This window comes from Styela clava, chromosome 15, assembly GCF_964204865.1.
Source record: "Styela clava chromosome 15, kaStyClav1.hap1.2, whole genome shotgun sequence".
Lineage (NCBI taxonomy): Eukaryota > Metazoa > Chordata > Ascidiacea > Stolidobranchia > Styelidae > Styela > Styela clava.
In genome coordinates, this window is record NC_135264.1 from 127,547 (window position 1) to 147,009 (window position 19,463).

The window sequence follows — 19,463 nt, forward strand, 5'->3', positions numbered from 1 at the left end:
AAATTGGCCGAAAATCGATAATATATATTCGAGTATTCGGTTCGCTTGGATAGCCCTACCCAAATGGATCAATTCTATATTGTGATTCATAGTTCAAATAAATCAATTCACTAATTTTTAATTTAACCATAAAATTTTTTGACTAAAAAGCATTTCTATGTTATGTCCTCTCCTCCGGGATAAGTATGTAAATCCTATCATATGACTTAACAGACAAAAATATGAACATACCCAAGTATATTGTCTTGGCCAGGTTTTTCATTTGAAGGTGGGATAACTGAAATAAAAAAAAAAGGTCAATATGCAAATTCAGGTTGTTGATAAATGAAAGTTAATTTGTAAAGTTAGCAGATTTTATTTCAAACATTCAATTTTTAGCCAAATACAATATAAACTCTAAAATTGTTAACAATATTTCTAGCATACTAAAAAGTAGAGAGAGTAGTTAGACACTAATCTATCATTAAATCCAATGCAGCAGCGATTGCAAAACCAAATTTCCCTGTTTATTAAAAATCTGAGTCCACTTTGTAGAACATGAATTGTTTGAACATTTTGCGATTTGGCATGACAGGGGTCACCAAACTTTTATGACCGCGAGCCAGTCAGCCAGGTATAACTCAAACTGTGTTGAAAGGGGCCGGACAAATATTTTCGTCAATGTAATTCAATAAATTCACAAAAGTTAGGAAATCCATTCAATTTATTCAACAATATAAATTCTACATTTCTGAAGGCTTGAATATTATTAAATTCTATCTATATCGCAAAATATAGACCGAGAACGTCATAGCAAAACAAATATACAAGATATCTAGATCCATACAACAATAGATACCGTAACCTTAATGGAACACATCCCCTATACAACTCAATGGAAAACATCCCTTGGAAAAAAATTTGGTCCTTTTTTCGTGTTATTGCGGGCCAAATCAAAGAACGCCACGAGCTGGATTCGGCCCGTGGGCCATAGTTTGGTGACCCCTACACTAAAACAATGGTGAGCCAACTGCGGCTCACATGCGACTCGCCGGCAATAATTACCGGTATATATTATCCAAATTTAACTAAGAGAAACTGTAGCGAAACAGTTTTTTTAATTCATTAAGCGGTCGAAGAATATATACCTTGCAATATTGTTAGTATACATTTGCGTAAAGTTCTTCAGTTCATGGTATTCTAACATAACTAATTTCAAGAATTATGAGGCTCCCACATATTTCTGACTTGCTGCATGCAGCTCTTATACTAAAAAATTTTGCCCACCCCTGCACTATAATGATAAACAGGGCTATAATGATTAACAGTACTTAAGACTTTGAAATGAAGCCACTAAATAGTCATTCTGAATATCCTAAGAATAGTAATCAATGTAGAAAAAATGTACTTACTTTTGTCTGAAGGTTCCGGTGAGTGAGATTTTCTATATAAAAAAGAGGATATTTTACTTGAATTTTAAAGTTGAATAAAAATAGTATGTAGTGTATGAGAACAAACAAAATAAAAAATAAAGTAAATTTGCCATATCAAACAAGAGACCAATGCTCAAATATATGGACATCGTTAGCAGTGAAGTTGACAAATATTTTCGTGCAAGTATGAAGTTGACAAAAAAGTTGCGTACTAGTATATTTGTAACCCAATTTTTCATTACATAACGATATTTGCTGTATGGTGCAGACATGGGAGTTGAAGCTTTTGCATTAACAGCAAAATTGACATGGGAGTTGAAGCTTTTGCATTAACGGCAAAATTCTTGTTTATGATATGATTATTATACAAGCGCACAGATTCAGCTTCTCCAGCAAAAACGCTCTGTGGCGTTTTTAAAACCAGACGTTGGAATACTAGGCATGGCGTTTCTTTGATCAAGAGTGGTCATGTGAATATCAATGACATCATTGTGACCACAGTGCACGATTTTCTAGTGCTGGTTTCACGGGTCTTTGTTCCCTTCTTAGTGAATTTATTGGAGCTATCCAGAAAGGTCTGTTACCCAACACGACATTGTTTAGTAATGGAATGAATTTAAGTAAACTTTGACCATTATTTTTTGAATTACAAGAAACTTTTAGCAGCATGTCACAGGTTTGCGAAATCAACAAATTCACAGAATACATAGGTCGTACTAACAGCCATTTTATTGTAACCATAAATGTTAAAAGCCTGTGGCATTACCCAGAATTTTGCGATATTTAATACTATCTAGTCATTTACGATAAATCGAAATCAGACCAGGGTCAAAAATCAAACGCAACTATACCTCATTCAAATGCGAGTAGGGGTGGGCAAAATCCAATATTTTTTCGAATCGAATATTTTCAACGAGTACCAAATAGTCGAATATTTTTTACACACGTTATAATAATTTTTTAATTTGATTGTTCTACCTTCAGCTTAAAAAAACAACCTCGTTTCACAGTCATCTAACGTAGATCTCGCGACCAAATCTTTCTTGTTTGTTATGGCATCACCTTAGCGCAATTCATTACCGACAGAATTTTAATTGTGTTTTAGGATAAGTTATTATCTGCTAGTTGGCACGGATAGCAACCCTAATTTCCGTATAAACATGGCAAATTTGAAATATGTTTCTTACACATCGTATCTGCCAATTGACAAGCTAGAGCACAAGATTCAGCAGCAAATAATAAGCAAATTTATTTTATAATCATGGGTTTCTTAATAGATATTTGCTAACTATGGCAGATTATAAAGAATATGGCCTGAAATATGACGAAAACCCTCAATACTAACCATGAATGTTTTGGTCTGATTACTTCACCGGACAATTGTAATTATTGTCACATTACTTGTTGTTACCTAGCGAAAATTACTTGTTACACATGTTTGTGTGAAGGTGCTGCTTTGGTGATGGTGCATTATAGTTTGTGATAGGCCTGGATAAAGGACCGGTATATGTGTATCTGCCTTTAGGGCAAATAAACTTTTCATGCGAGAAAACGTCGAACAAGATACGTAAGACATGTAAACAACGTATTTTATGGAAATTTCTCAAGAGGCTAGTATCAGTGTTTTGACCCAAAGCTGAGTTACGTGAATACTCGTCTCTTCAGCTTTTCGTAAATTTAAAAACGTCGAACAAGATAAGACATGTAAACAATGTATTTTATGGAAATTTCTCAAGAGGATAGTATCAGTGCTTTGACCCAAAGCTGAGTTACGTGAATACTCGACGCTTCAGTTTTTTGTAAATTTAAAAACGTCGAACAAGATAATCAAGGTAAACAATGTATTTTATGGAAATTTCTCAAGAGCTTAGTATCAGTGTTTTGACCCAAAGCTGAGTTACGTGAACAGTGAATACTCGACTATGAGTTTTTTGTAAATTTAAAAACGTCGAACAAGATAACACAGGTAAACAATGAATTCTATGGAAATTCCTCAAGAGGATAGTATCAGTGCTTTGACCCAAAGCTGAGTTACGTGAATACTCGACGCTTCAGTTTTTTGTAAATTTAAAAACGTCGAACAAGATAAGACAGGTAAACAATGTATTTAATGGAAATTTCTCAAGAGCTTAGTATCAGTGTTTTGACCCAAAGCTGAGTTACGTGAACAGTGAATACTCGACTATGAGTTTTTTGTAAATTTAAAAACGTCGAACAAGATAACACAGGTAAACAATGAATTCTATGGAAATTCCTCAAGAGGATAGTATCAGTGCTTTGACCTAAAGCTGAGTTACGTGAATACTCGACGCTTCAGTTTTTTGTAAATTTAAAAACGTCGAACAAGATAAGACAGGTAAACAATGTATTTTATGGAAATTTCTCAAGAGGCTAGTATCAGTGTTTTGACCCAAAAGCTGAGTTACGTGAATACTCGACTATGAGTTTTTTGTGAATTTATAAACGTCGAACAAGATAAGTAAGATAGGTAATCAATGTATTTTATGGAAATTTCTCAAGAGGATAGTATCAGTGTTTTGACCCAAAGCTGAGTTACGTGAATACTGAGTTTTTTGTAAATTTAAAAACGTCGAACAAGATAAGACAGGTAAACAATGTATTTGATGGAAATTTCTCAGGAGTTTAATATCAGTGTTTTGACCCAAAGCTGAGTTATGTGAATACTCAACTCTGAGATTTTTGTAAATATAGAAACGCTGAACAAGATAAGTAAGACAGGTAAACAATGTATTTTATGGAAATTTCTCAAGAGTTTAGTATCAGTGTTTTGACCCAAAGCTGAGTCACATGATTCCTCGACTAAGTTTTTTTGTAATTTAGAAACGTCGAACAAGATAAGTAAGACAAGTAATCCATGTATTTTATGGAAATTTCTTAAGAGGATAGGATCAGTGTTTTGACCCAAAGCTGAGTCACATGAATACTCGACTAAGTTTTTTTGTAAATTTAGAAACGTCGAACAAGACAAGTAATCCATGTATTTTATGGAAATTTCTCAGGAGGATAGTATCAGTGTTTTGACCCAAAGCTGAGTCACATGAATACTCGACTATAAGTTTTTTTGTAAATTTAGAAACGTCGAACAAGATAAGACAGGTAAACAATGTATTTTAAGGAAATTTCTCAAGAGTTTAGTATCAGTGTTTTGACCCAAAGCTGAGTTACGTGAATATTCGACTCTGAGCTTTTTGTAAATTTAAAAACGTCGAACAAGATAATTAAGACAGGTAAACAATGTATTTTATGGAAATTTCTCAAGAGCTTAGTATCAGTGTTTTGACCCAAAGCTGAGTTACGTGAATACTCGACTATGAGTTTTTTGTAAATTTAAAAACGTCGAACAAGATAACACATGTAAACAATGTATTTTATGGAAATTCCTCAAGAGGATAGTATCAGTGCTTTGACCCAAAGCTGAGTTACGTGAATACTCGACGCTTCAGTTTTTTGTAAATTTAAAAACGTCGAACAAGATAAGACAGGTAAACAATGTATTTTATGGAAATTTCTCAAGAGTTTAGTATCAGTGTTTTGACCCAAAGCTGAGATACGTGAATATTCGACTCTTGAGTTTATTGTAAATTTTGAAACGTCGAACAAGATACGTAAGACAGGCAGTGTTCACTATTAGCGCACTTTTTTGCGAAAATTGCGAAGCACTTTCGCAACTTTTTTTAGGGACTGCGAAATAGCACTTTTTCCCGATTTTAAAGAGAAATAGCACTTTTTTCCCATTTTGAATAGAATAAAAATTCAAAGTTAACAAATATTTTCGAGTATTAAGTTGGCAAATAAGTAACATACTAGTACTTTTGTAACTCAATTCTGCATATCATAACGATATTTACCGGAGTTCTAACCTATGAGATGCAGACATAGGAGATAAAGCTTTTGCATTAACGGCAAAATTCTTGTTTATGATATGATTATTATGTGAGCACATCATTCGGCTTCTCCCGCAAAAACGCTCCCAGCGTCTTTGAAACCAGATGTTGGAATACTACGCAGTGCGTTTCTTTTAACGAGAGTGGTCATGTGACTACCAATGATATCGATGAATTTAAAATGACTATAAAAGTGTTAGTAAAGTGTTATAGTCACTTTGGATGAATTGTGACCAATATGCACGATTTTCAAATCAGACGAAACTTTTAGCAGCATGTCACAGATTTGCAAAATCACCAAATTCACTAAATACCATTAAGAGCCATTTTATTGTTATCACAATGTTGAAAGCACATGGCATTTTCCGGAATTTTGCGATATTCACACAACTATTTCTCATTGATATGCGAGTACGGGTGGGCAAAATTCAATATTTTTTTTAATCGAATATTTTTAACGAGTACCGAATAACAAATATTTTTGGAACGTCGGTAAAATCGGCAACAAAGCCTTTCTACTGGTTAATTCCGTTGTAATCGCTAATTGTTCTTGTCACCGATCGTTTTGTTGGCGATATCCAGGTTTTGGTAATCTATATTCCCGCCCTCTCTTTTTTACAAATATGAATTCTTGCGGGTCGGAGGACATCGAAGTTTCATATTTCGGGTTTACCGGTTCGCTCACATCGGCAACAGCTGTTGAAGACATTGAGGACCCAAATTAACATTTGCATTGGCTTTATTATTACCTATCAAGATTTGTAAATTTACCGTCCCAATTTTATGCGAATGGTAATATTATTGTCGATACCGTGATGCAGATATTTATTAAGACAATAATTAACTTTCTCATGTTTTTCTATGGTGATAAACTTCGCAAATCTGAAATTGTGCCAATCCTGAATGTTGATTTAAAATAGTGATTGAACAATTCGGCAATAAAGGCATTTCTGTGTGATCATAAGACGAGATGACGTTAATGAACAGCACTTCTTCTACACGATATTTTACGTATGCGGCTTAATGCTAAAAAAGATTGGGCTCGAGTGCTTTTTTTTCGAGTGCTCGAGTGCCTAATAGAGGTCAGGCGCTAATTATAACTAATTCCCTCAATTTTCAACCTGTTTTCAACAAAACAATACCCAGGCGATAATTATAGCTGAAATGTTACCGAGCAATTCACAATTTTATTTATGGAATTTGCAAATTCACAAGTTTCTTGACGATTTTGATAATGTCACGCCCTAATTATTAGTGCAAAAAATACTCCCCTTCTTCCGCCGTGGTTTGACGGGTTCTTTGTTCCATTCTTCAGAAAGTTCTGACACGGGGGGATATAGAATACTGAATCTGGAGGGTTGAATCCCTGTCGACTTACTGGCGATTTTCCATTTTGGATTGGGTGAAACATTCTCTATTTTAAATTAAATGACGTTTCGCGGGCTAGAGTTCTCCCCGAAAATGATGTGTACCAGACGTTAGTTAGACGATAGATAAAACATTAAAAAATACAAAGTTATATCGCAAAAAATGCGTTTTGATACATTTGGAAAGAAACATTATTTAGGGTTAACTCAGATCATATTTTAATCTTCATGACACCCGGTATCCGAAAATACAGGTGTATCGCGAAAAATGTGTTTTGTTACATTTAAAATAAAACATTTTTGCGATTAATTTAGATCATATTTTAATTTTCAGGACACCCGTTTTCGAAAATACAAGGTTATATCGCAAAATGTGTTTTGTTACATTTAAAATAAAACATTTTTGCGATTAATTTAGATCAAATTTTACCTTTCGAAAATACAAAGTTATATCACAAAAAAATGCGTTTTGTTACATTTATTTTGCATTTCCAATAAAATACATATTTTCCCTAATTAAAGTCGTCGATGAATCTGTTCCTGTCGTTCAAGCTCGACACACGTTTGGACGAGTGTGGGGCGGTTTTTTGGTCGCCGATAAATTTAAAAGTTGCCACACGTTATTTCTATAACGACAATAACTGAAAATTAAGATTTTGCAATAGAAGTGAATTTGTCTCAAGACGGTATTTTACGATTTTTGCCCACAGTAAATAAACACGCTCACAGGCTTGGTTATAATTGATATTCGTTTAATTTATTTTACACTATTAATAAACGCGCCACACCAAGTGCGGCCATATAAATTGCAGTCGCATCGGTATGGACTGTATGTTTTTGGCGCTCTCACATTAATTATAATTTTCAAAAAAAACAATACCCCGACGGTCATTAAAGCTGAATTCGTTACCGAGTAATTCCCAATTTTATTTACGGAATTTGCAATTTCAAGATCTCACGATTTTGATGATGTCATGCCCTAATTATTACTGCTTAAATGCCTCAAAATACAACAAATGTAATCATTTTCGACGATAACAGGCGCAACAATTCGTAAACGAGCGTTATAACGAAATTCGCGATTGATTTTACCTCTCTCTTGTTTACAATTTTAACATCTCGCCGGCCATGTATGGCCGAATAAAACGTTCACATATTCGAAACATGACTTGGCCAAGGATGGAAGGGATCACTAAAGAGCTAATAGAAAGTACATACGCGAGGGTATGATATTAATATCGAGAATATTTGTGAGCATATCACAGGACGGAAATATTTTGCACCCAGCTGTTTGTTGGCAGAACAACGATACGCTAAAGTTAATTGATCGAATACAGGGAAGTATTTATTTATCATCTCACTTGCGAACATAGAGGTTTTGGCGGAATTGTACGATCATGTTGTCTTTCTTAAATAATAACTTTTTCAATAAATGTTCATTTTACTTTTGCGTCTTTATTATATGTCGGGTTTTCATTTATTTTAAATTCGAAATTGTCCGAAATACTCCAACAGGTGTATAAGTACAATATAACTCCCGTTTTTTCAATTTGATTGTTTTACATTCTACTCAAAAAACAACGTCGTTTTGCAGTCATCTAACATAACTCTCGCGACCAAATCTTTTTTGTTTTGTATGGCATCGTCTTGGCGCAATTTATTGCCGACTGAATTTTAATTGTGTTTTAGGATAAGTTATTTTATGTTTGTTGGTTTCTAAACTTTACAAACTTGGGTAGCAATTACTATTAATGTGAGATTTGTGCATATGAACGATTGAATATCGCGACTGGATGTCCTATATCTGAGAATGCGTACTCTCTTTCAACATTAATTTTCAGGATATCAGTGTTCATGTGGTCGAATAAAAATTATTTATCAAATGAATTGGTATTTCGAGACACTCTCAAAATTATTTGGGATCCACTATCATATCATTCGTTTATTTTTTAAATTCATGTTTTTTTCAAGAATCACCCTCGTTATATTTCGTGTACCTTAGCAAAAGAAAACTCGTTGGTGTAATCGTTCCTATTAGTGTAATTGAAATATATGGAAACCTCGCAAGTGGCGTTGTGATGCGAATATTTGATACTAGGTCAGCAGCATTACAAAGAGTGCTATTTATGAATGCTGAAAGTACATGGCATTACTAAACATTTTGCCAATATATGATGTTTTCTGCCCGATTTAAACTAATTCGCACGCAAACCAAGGCATGTGGACATTCAAAAATTACTTGTCTTTGGGTAAGCTCTGAAATAGTATAATATAAATGTAAATGAGAAATTAGGTCACGCTAGCTCAGGAAACGGGAGGATTTTCAAAGTGATCTTGTGTAATATTTCGGAGAAAAAAGTTTGAAAGGAAAGTAGGTCAACCTATCTCCTAAAACAGGGGAGTATCCTGCTTAATATTTCGGAGGGAAGGTAGGTTAACCTATCTTTTAAAACAGCGGGTGGCGACTTTCAAAGTGGTTCAAAATCACAAAATAATAATTATCAGATTAGGTTTAGGGATAAATCGAAAAGTTGAATTTCCAGCGCACGGGCACACCTAACCCTAATTAGTTGATTTGCTATTTATATTTTTGGGGAGGGGGGGGATTATTTTGCACGGGATTTGTACAAATGATCCACCCTGTAACTAATATGGTTTCCAGTCTGCCTGTTCCAATCGTTGTCTGTTAGACGGAAGGAGTAACAAATGTGAAAGCCTTTGCTGTTCACGCGAGTAAGCAATTGACACTGTGATACTTGCATGAAAGTTTTGTAGCGGCAGGTGGTAGCAGATGTCCTTTCGTTGCCGATGAATTCACTCGTTCTAATTAAACATGAATTCGCTAAAAGGGAACTCATTAAGGAAAGGCTTCTCTTTAATTCATAATATTAACCAGAAGAGCGCTTTTTCGAGTATCTATGCCGTTTTAAATGGGTTATATGAAAGGCTAGGGCACCTAACTTGTTAAAATCGGCAAAAGCACTTTCGCACTTTTTTTTTCGACTGCGAAGCACTTTCGCACTCATAATTTGCTTAGAGTTAACACTGAAGACAGGTAAACAATGTATTTGATGGAAATTTCTCAGGAGTTTAAAATATCAGTGTTTTGACCCAAAGCTGAGTTACGTGAATACTCAACTCTGAGTTTTTTGTAAATATAGAAACGTTGAACAGGATAGGTAAGACAGGTAAACAATGTATTTTATGGAAATTTCTCGAGAGTTTAGTATCAGTGTTTTGACCCAAAGCTGAGTTAAGTGAATACTAAACTCTTGAGTTTTTTGCAACTTTAGAAACGTCGAACAAGATAAGTGAGACAGGAAAACAATGTATTTTATGGAAATTTCTCAAGAGGCTAGAATCAGTGTTTTGACCCAAAGCTGAGTTACGTGAATACTCGACTATGAGTTTTTTGTGAATATATAAACGTCGAACAAGATAAGTAAGATAGGTAATCAATGTATTTTATGGAAATTTCTCAAGAGGATAGTATCAGTGTTTTGACCCAAAGCTGAGTTACCTGAATACTGAGTTTTTTGTAAATTTAAAAACGTCGAACAAGATAAGACAGGTAAACAATGTATTTGATGGAAATTTCTCAGGAGTTTAATATCAGTGTTTTGACCCAAAGCTGAGTCACATGAATACTCGACTATAAGTTTTTTCGTAAATTTAGAAACGTCGAACAAGATAAGTAAGACAGGGAATCCATGTATTTTATGGAAATTTCTCAAGAGGCTAGTATCAGTGTTTTGACCCAAAGCTGAGTTACGTGAATACTCGACTATGAGTTTTTTGTAAATTAAAAAACGTCGAACAAAATAAGACAGGTAAACAATGCATTTTATGGAAATTTCTCAAGAGTTTAGTATCAGTGTTTTGACCCAAAGCTGAGTCACGTGAATACTCGACTATAAGTTTTTTTGTAAATTTAGAAACGTCGAACAAGATAAGTAAGACAGATAAACAATGTATTTTATGGAAATTTCTCAAGAGCTTAGTATCAGTGTTTTGACCCAAAGCTGAGTTACGTGAATACTCGACTCTTTGAGTTTTTTGTAAATTAAGAAACGTCGAACAAGATAAGTAAGACAGGTAAACAATGTATTTTATGGAAATTTCTCAAGAGTTTAGTATCAGTGTTTTGACCCAAAGCTGAGTTACGTGAATATTCGACTCTTTGAGTTTTTTGTAAATTTAGAAACGTCGAACAAGATAAGTAAGACAGGTAAACAATATATTTTATGGAAATTTCTCAAGAGTTTAGTATCAGTGTTTTGACCCAAAGCTGAGTTACGTGAATACTCGACTCTTTGAGTTTTTTGTAAATTTAGAAACGTCGAACAAGATAAGTAAGACGGGTAAACAATGTATTTTATGGAAATTTCTCAAGAGTTTAGTATCAGTGTTTTGACCCAAAGCGGCGTTACGTGAATATTCGACTCTTTGAGTTTTTTGTAAATTTAGAAACGTCGAACAAGATAAAACAGGTAAACAATGTATTTTATGGAAATTTCTCAAGAGCTTAGTATCAGTGTTTTGACCCAAAGCTGAGTTACGTGAATACTCGACTCTTGAGTTTTTTGAAAACTTAAAAACGTCGAACAAGATAAGACAGGTAAACAATGTAATTTATGGAAATTTCTCAAGAGTTTAGTATCAGTGTTTTGACCCAAAGCTGAGTTACGTGAATACTCGACTCTTGAGTTTTTTGTAAATTTAGAAATGTCGAACAAGATAAGTAAGACAGGTAAACAATGTATTTTATGGAAATTTCTCGAGAGTTTAGTATCAGTGTTTTGACCCAAAGCTGAGTTACGTGAATATTCGACTCTTTTTGAGTTTTTTGTAAATTTAGAAACGTCGAACAAGATAAGTAAGACAGGTAAACAAAGTATTTTATGGAAATTTTTTAAGAGTTTAGTATCAGTGTTTTGACCCAAAGCTGAGTTACGTGAATACTCGACACTGATTTTGGTAAATTTAGAAACGTCAAAAGATAAGTAAGACAGGTAAACAAAGTATTTTATGGAAATGTCTCAAGAGTTTAGTATCGGTGTTTTGACCCAAAGCTGAGTTACGTGAATACCAGACACTGAATTTTGTAAATTTAGAAACGTCAAACAAGAAGAGTAAGTTAGGTAAACAATGTATTTTATGGAAATTTCTCAAGAATATAGTATCCGTGTTTTGACCCAAAGCTGAGTTACGTGAATACTCGACACTCTAGTATTCAAGAGATTACCAATTTGCAGAGATTTCAATTATTATTCAATACCAAGTAACACGGACATGATCTAAAATTAAAAGCATATAAATGTCAACTATCCGCTTCACAAATATCGCATCCCGGGGCCAGTAATGATAATATTGTTTGCTCAAAATTGGGAAAGTAATTTACAAACCGTGATACGAATCCTACACTGAAGATAAAAATCAGAATAAAATTAATTTGTGTTGTGAATGCACTCCTAAATAGTTGTCTTTAACATCTTCGTCGATGTGAACTCACAATCCAGTCCGAAATATAAAAACCAAACTTCGATATACGTGATACTTACTTATAAACTATATATAACTTGAATAAAAAATACGATTTTTCCCGTCACTAATTACGGCACATGAAAAATCAACTTCATTCACAATAAATTCCAAGTAATAGTTTTACATTTCATGCATTTAATCGACGCTACATGCGAGGGTGTTTTTGTTCATATAAACCAATACGACGCTACTGACATCTGCGAGTCATAACGTAGTTCCCTCTAAAATTAATTTTCGCGATTTTAATTTTTTTTTCTAAATGCAGGTAACCGCTGACTACGGACTAATAATGGTCATTGTTTAAAATAGGACTTGCAAAAAAATATTCACCAACTCCTCTGCATGGATTTGGAGGTTCGAATCCCATGAAGAGATAGTTATGTGTGAGAGGACTGCTAGACTCCTCCTCGTGGTAGGGTGGTTCATGTAACCGGTGGTCGGTTACGGCTTCCTATACTATCAAGTCCATGCTTGTGAAAAAACAAATAACTAACTTATCCCATACCCAACATGGAATGGTAACCGGACGGGAGGCCGTGGGTTGACATAAGGTTATTAAGCCACCTCATCGGCTTTCTTCTTCTCCAGGATAAAATGTCAATCCTATCGTTAATATCCTTACTAATGTATCTAAGAACATACCCAAGTATATTGTTCTGATCAGGTTTCAGCTGCCTCATGCGTAGTCGCTGGCTACGCCAGAGGCAGCTGTTTTTATTTGAAGGTGAAGGTTGAACTAAAATTGAAAAAAAAAATGTTAATATATGCAAATTCAGGTTGTTAATAAATGAAAGTTAATTTGTAAAGTTAGAAGATTTTATCTTGCACATAAGGCAATTTAATTTTTAGCCAAATAGAATATAAAATCTTAAATTGGTTGCAATAATTTTAGCATACTAAGACATAGAGAAAGTAGTAAGTCACTAATATATCATCAATCCAATGCAGCGACAATTTCAAAACTAGAGACAAACAACAAAATTAGAAGAGATACATGGGATTGCACAATACTTCTACAATACTTCTAGTTGTAACACTAGAAAAATATTTTGCCTTGCTGTTGGGAATACTCACTTTTAGAATTAACCAGATTTTCTTTGAAAAAGCTGGAGGATGGTGTAAGAGAGAATCGAACTTTTTTCTTCACATAATACGAGTCGGAAGATCTCCTAGAATCTTCCGACTCGCTGTGGATGATATCGACATCTGAATGAAATGCATAAATATTAGCATCAATTAATTGATATACATTTAAATTTTTGGTACAGAATTAGGTGCAGGTGTTAAAGTCGAAAGTTGAAATCTTCTAGAGTTGCGATACAAAACTCATATATTTAATGAAAGAATCCCAAATAGCCCTATGTTGAACAAGCATTCTCAATAGTCAAATAAAAAAGTTTGTATATGCCAGAGTTTTCCATGTTTTTATAAATTGAAGTCAAAATTGCCTTCAACCTGGAGTTATTTTCAAATTTTAAGGGGGCGAAAGAAGAACCAATATTCTCGTCTAACTGACTAACTAACCTCTTAACTCTTTTCTTTCCTCCAGCTTTCGTTTTAATATTGATCTCGGTGATGGATAGCTGTGAAGCAAAAGATAACAAGTTGAATGAAATACAAAACAATGTAAAATGGTAAAGACGGGTGATTACATATTAGTTAAGAATTTTTATGTGATAATGAAAACATCTTTTTTGGTGAATCAATGCAAAAATATGCGATCTTGCACCATATTTGGGTTTTCGCTTGACATCAGTTTTGGTAAATTATTTGAAAATGACTATAAAGACCCAGAAAAGTCAAATATTCACATGTGGATATTTTACAAACTTTAAATAAAAATGTTACCTGGAGTTTTGATTCCTGGAACGTTTAGCGAGAACTTCTTGGTTCTGAAAATCAAGCAAAAGGGATATTCAACTACATATGTACCAGAGATGGGCCACAAGTCCACAACTACAAGGTTTACTTTATTATTAGAGTATAAGGGAAAATTTTCCTGAACAAAGTTTCAACAGTGAATACTAAATGTGCTTTCAATACTTTTGTCATATTTAAATAAATGAATGTTTATACAAACAAAAAACATAAAAAAGAATATCTCATCGAAATACATTTTACATCGAAACCTATTTTTGGTTAAGCTGAGGGATTTTCAATTTGAATCCAAATATAAAAATTATTGATTATAAATTATTATTGTAGTTATATTTCAATTCTTGGTGGCATGTTATTAGTCATATCATGCATGGTCGGAACATGAAATTCTTAAACAGAAATTAATTGGTAAAACGATGTTAGCATATTTTGGTCATCAGAATTTTCAAGGTATATAAATAGCATCAATTTGAAACTGACAAGTATTTTAAAAAGCTTGTATTACCGATTTACCGTATTTCCTGGTGAAAAGGTTCGTTTCCTCGATCCAAATAATTGACGTAATTTTGAGTTTGCCATTTGTTTTTCCCTAGTGATTGAATGTCTAAAACAAAAATTTAAATTATAGGTCACCTCAAACAATTACTTCTAGTAGATTGAACAGACTTTGTGCAGGACCTGAATAAAAATGGGCTTTCTAATTCAGCTATATCAGTGGCCAGGCAGCCTAGTGGTGTCTGACTTATAATCATCATATGTTAAAACTATCAGTAAAAATACAAAAGCTCCTGGTATTTCCAAACTATAATAGCTTCGTACCGATCAGTGAGTGCTTGTGCAGAACCTTGTTTGAAGCAAAAGACATAGAAAACGCTGTATAAGAAAATTGTAATAAAAATAAACCTAGAAAACAATGCTCAAACGTGATCAAAAAACTGTCCACACAGACCCAAGTAAATCAATTCTAGCTTCAGATTTCAGTTAAAAGTATATCAACTCACTAATTTTTGATTGAACTATAATATAATTCTGACCAAAAAAGTTGGAAAATAATCATAATAATGGAAATGGTATGGTACAGTATTCTACTGTATTATTTCTGATCTTTGCATAAACATGTGTAACTCTAAACTAAGAAAACATATCATACTTGATTTCCACAAATATATTTCGTTTTGATGCCGGTCTTTTTCCAGAATTAGTTGAACCTATCATGTCAAAAAAATGTGATGAGATTTTATGGTATTCTGATCTGAAATTGACCAAGTCTTATGTCTTGACACAGATTGTATTTTTGTATGATAGGGTAACTTAGAAAATTTCAATTCACAGTATTATGAAAAGTGCTTCCTATATGTCTTTACTCTGGTGGACTATCACTGTATGCGTATAATACAAAAATACTGTATTAGTGTACATGACTCTTCGAGACACATAAAATGAAAACCATATTCTCACTTACTTAGTAATGTCCAAGAAATAAAACATCTTGTACCATTCTCATTAGCAATTCAGAATTTGGAACTTATATGATTTTTTTAATATTTTGGGATTTCAATGAAAAGTAAGTATATTCCAAAACTCCCACATCATTTTCGAATAAAATAGATAATTACAAAAGAGAAAGGAAAAAAAAACTTACATTTGCTGTAATTTGTTTTATTGACGATATCAGGTAACTTCAACTAAAATAAAGAATATTGAAATATTTCTGTAAGTGTCATGTAAGGTGGCGTAAAAAGTTATATTTTATGAACAATATTTACAGTACTGTATTAATAAAGCAATAGTGGAAAACGGTAAGCCTTGTGCCAAAACTAAATTTAATCACAATCCTAAAAAATTTCTTGGACTATATTTCAGTTAGAACATCAAAATTTGGCTTAGTTTGGTGTGGCTGAATCAGCCAGGCAGGATTGAATTATCCAACGTGCCAGATTTGGCCTGGGGGCCTTAGTTTGCCCATGTCAGTTCTAGCTGGAGCTTAAAATATGCACAAATCATGCTAGACCACTGAAGATACAATATAATTTAGGTATAATAATAATAGGTGTGGCTCAACGGGCTAAGCGTTAGGAATACGCTCGCCACCGCACCTCTAATTACTCTGCGTGGGTTCGCAGGTTCGAATCCCATGCAGGGATGGTTATGTGCGAGAGGATTGCTGGACTCCTCGCCGTCGTTGGGTGGTTCACGTAACCGCTGGTCGGTTACGGCTTCCTCCACCACCAAGTCCATGCTTCCGAAAACAAACAATACAGTAAAACTAATCCCATACCCGACTTGGAATGGTAACCGGACGAGAGGCCGTGGTTCGCCATATGGATAAGCCGTCTTATCGGCTTTCCTCTCCCCCGGGATAAATATGTAAAATCCTATCCTATAATCATACACAAACAGAAATTAAAGTGTGGAAAAGTTTTCTTCATTTGCGCAGAAGTAATTAGGAAATTAATGGGTTCTGTTTTATTGGGTCACCTAGTAGTAAAATAAAAGCGAAACTAGATATGAATGCATATGTACTGAATTAATTTAGACCAGGGGTTGACAAATTGCCACCACCGGCTAAATCCTATTGTTGGTTGTAATTAAAAGTCAAGTTCTGTCAATTTTTAAAAAACATTCCAATGTCAATTCAAGTCGAGGATTTTTTACACAGCAATAGAAAGTGCAAGTTCGCCATAATTTGAAGTTTAATGTGGCGATTGTTTGTAGGCAAAAATAATGTGGCATGAGCACTACCGGAAATGTGTATATTTGGCCCACAAGTACATAAAGTCTGCCGACAATTGATCTAGACATACGGCATAGTAATTAAATCAAATTTTCCAACTCTATCAAATTTATGAGTTCTGTTTATGACTGTTGGTTTTGCAGGACAGAAATCAATTTGAAATATTCAAGTTCTGAAAGAATTGACTGGTGATTGGGCAAATGATTCAAATTGATAAAGTGGGTTTTATGCACGATTACTGAAATTTGGGCCTATCAGTTCTACTGTCACAAAAGCATTGGGCTGAACTGTATTGGTATCGCAACATCTGTGATTCAAGTCATATATACACCACCTCACCCAGGATGTAACGAATTGAGTAAATTAAGGTATTTTCAAAATATTTGAACTCCTAACATAAGTGGTTCTCAAAAGGTGGGGTGAAAACAATATTGATGGGGTGTGGAGCAATTAAAAATATTTGCTAGATTTCATTTGCCAGGCTTATATTGGATATTTACATTTTTTTATTTTTCAGAGGTGACATAGAGCTGTTGTGCTCGTCTTTTTATTATCCTTTGCGTGGAGCATGTTTGAGAGTGCAACTTCATGCTTTTAGTTCACAAATCTCAGATGCTAGAACATACTTTCGCGTCACTATCTGTTATTTGTAGCTTATAGCAGAGGTGTGCAAAGTGTGGCCCGCGGGCCAAATGTGGCCCACAAGGGAAAATTGTGCGGCCCGCAGAGAAGTGCCAATTTTGAATGGTGTGCGGCCATCGAAATTGTGTAATTCAGTTTACAATCTGGTATCAGAGACCAATTTATTGTCTATGCATATGACGTTATAGTGTCCTATATCTCCCAATATTGAAAGATACAAAAGCTAAATAAGTTTTGGTTTCAGCCTATACGTTGATTTTTTTGAAATCTACCAGTAATTTATAATAAAATTTGACAGCAAATTATTTGGAAGTGAATCTTTTCAAGTTTTACCGAAAACATCTCTATCGATATAACTTTTCACATTTGAAAAAAGTCATGGCTTCAAATATGGCACATTTCGACTCCAAATATTTTTTTCTAAAATGGGCGTCATAAAACCGCCTGAAAGACGAAGCCTCTGAAAATGAATATCGAATTGCTAGCACTTCCATTAAAGCAAATGTGGATAAAAGTAGTAGTGAAAAGAATCCAACAGCAAATTTCCCACTGAATTCGTTTAAACTTGGTGTGACAATAAATTTGAATGACAGTTTAAAAAATTTGTGACTTTAAACTCATCATTTCTGCAACTACCCTTAATAATGCCCTAAGATCAATAACAAAAATACATTATTTTGTAACTAAAAAATGGCTTAGTTAAATAAAGGTGCAGCCCGCGGTTTTACTCAGTTATTAATATCTGGCCCGCCCACGAAAAAGGTTGCACACCCCTGGCTTATAGTAAGCTAGTTATTTTCGAGGTGGGGGGACCAACTTGATAAGTTTGAGAACCACTGCCTTACATATTGTTACATATCAGTGGCTACTTGTACGTTCATGGTGAATCGAGTCATAAAAGAAAACTTACTGTGCATCTCGGGAGTCCTTGAAGAAATTTGTGAACTTGTACTTTGGTTATATCTGAAAAACAATAACAAATTTTGGATATATTGAAATTTTACACAAGCACTGATTTCTGATATTGATGGTTCTGTGAATAAAAAATGAAAAACTTGACTAAGAGCAGAATTTATGAACATGATTGATGAGTGTATTTAGTAACATCAATTATGACTGGGGCTGTCCAAAATTGTGTATTTTTTGATTCGAATCAAATCGGATACTTTTCTCGAATCTAACCGAATAATGGAATATTATTGCACAACCCAAATTCTGTTTTCATCATACAATAACAAACTTGGTATTGTGATAATATATGTGTAGTTACATCTAAAACACGGATGGTATTTTGCATAACTGAGTTTCAGGGTATAATAGGTGATCACATGCTTTACTCTATAAACTGGTCAAAAACTCTTTAAAGCGGTCCAATATACTTCAGTTACTCAATTCCAATGGAATCAGTTTTAAAAGGGCATGCGAAGCCTTTAAGGCTATTCTAATCCTATTATCATTATTCTTTAACTTTCTGAGTAATTTTTAGCAAAATGATTATTCTAATACAGTAATGCTAATCTTTAATACAGTATAAATAAAACCAGCTTCCTAAGAAATAATAAGATCGCAATAATGCCGCCTAGTTTGATGATCTTTGTACAGCAACCATCCATAATTATGCAATATAAGTATAATTATTTCCAATGACAAAAGAGGGCAAAGTGTTGTGAGCTGATAAAAAGTCCATTGTAGGAAAGTATTGCCATATTGGGCACCTCAAACTGTCCAGCCTCGGGTTGCCCGTGCCATGTTTTCATGATTACTAACTCACCAGATGTAAATTGATGCCATTTATAGAACTAGCAATTTCTGACATACTAAATTGACTTTTTTGCTCTGTATTTTTTCCACAATTTTAAAGTCATTTTGAATGTTAATTACCAATAATAACTTCCCGAATATGACCATGCATGAAATTGTTAATACCATGCCACTGGACATAGTTTTCAACACAAAATGAAAGCGAGAGAAACATTGAAAA

General features: G+C 34.0%; 1 protein-coding gene across 2 annotated transcripts in view; it reads right to left on the minus strand.

Moving 5' to 3' along the window:
* LOC120334625 (uncharacterized) overlaps positions 1-19,463 on the minus strand; it is a 39,253-nt gene that overhangs the window by 6,667 nt on the left and 13,123 nt on the right. For both annotated transcript variants that reach the window (XM_078109585.1, XM_078109584.1), the window contains exons 4-13: positions 18,393-18,445; positions 15,749-15,791; positions 15,257-15,314; positions 14,620-14,710; positions 14,077-14,120; positions 13,753-13,811; positions 13,303-13,434; positions 12,871-12,964; positions 1,392-1,423; positions 232-277 (exon numbers count right to left, since the gene is read on the minus strand). In XM_078109585.1, the coding sequence (XP_077965711.1) occupies positions 232-277; positions 1,392-1,423; positions 12,871-12,964; positions 13,303-13,434; positions 13,753-13,811; positions 14,077-14,120; positions 14,620-14,710; positions 15,257-15,314; positions 15,749-15,791; positions 18,393-18,445 (652 nt within the window). The remainder of the gene's footprint in view (positions 1-231; positions 278-1,391; positions 1,424-12,870; positions 12,965-13,302; positions 13,435-13,752; positions 13,812-14,076; positions 14,121-14,619; positions 14,711-15,256; positions 15,315-15,748; positions 15,792-18,392; positions 18,446-19,463) is intronic.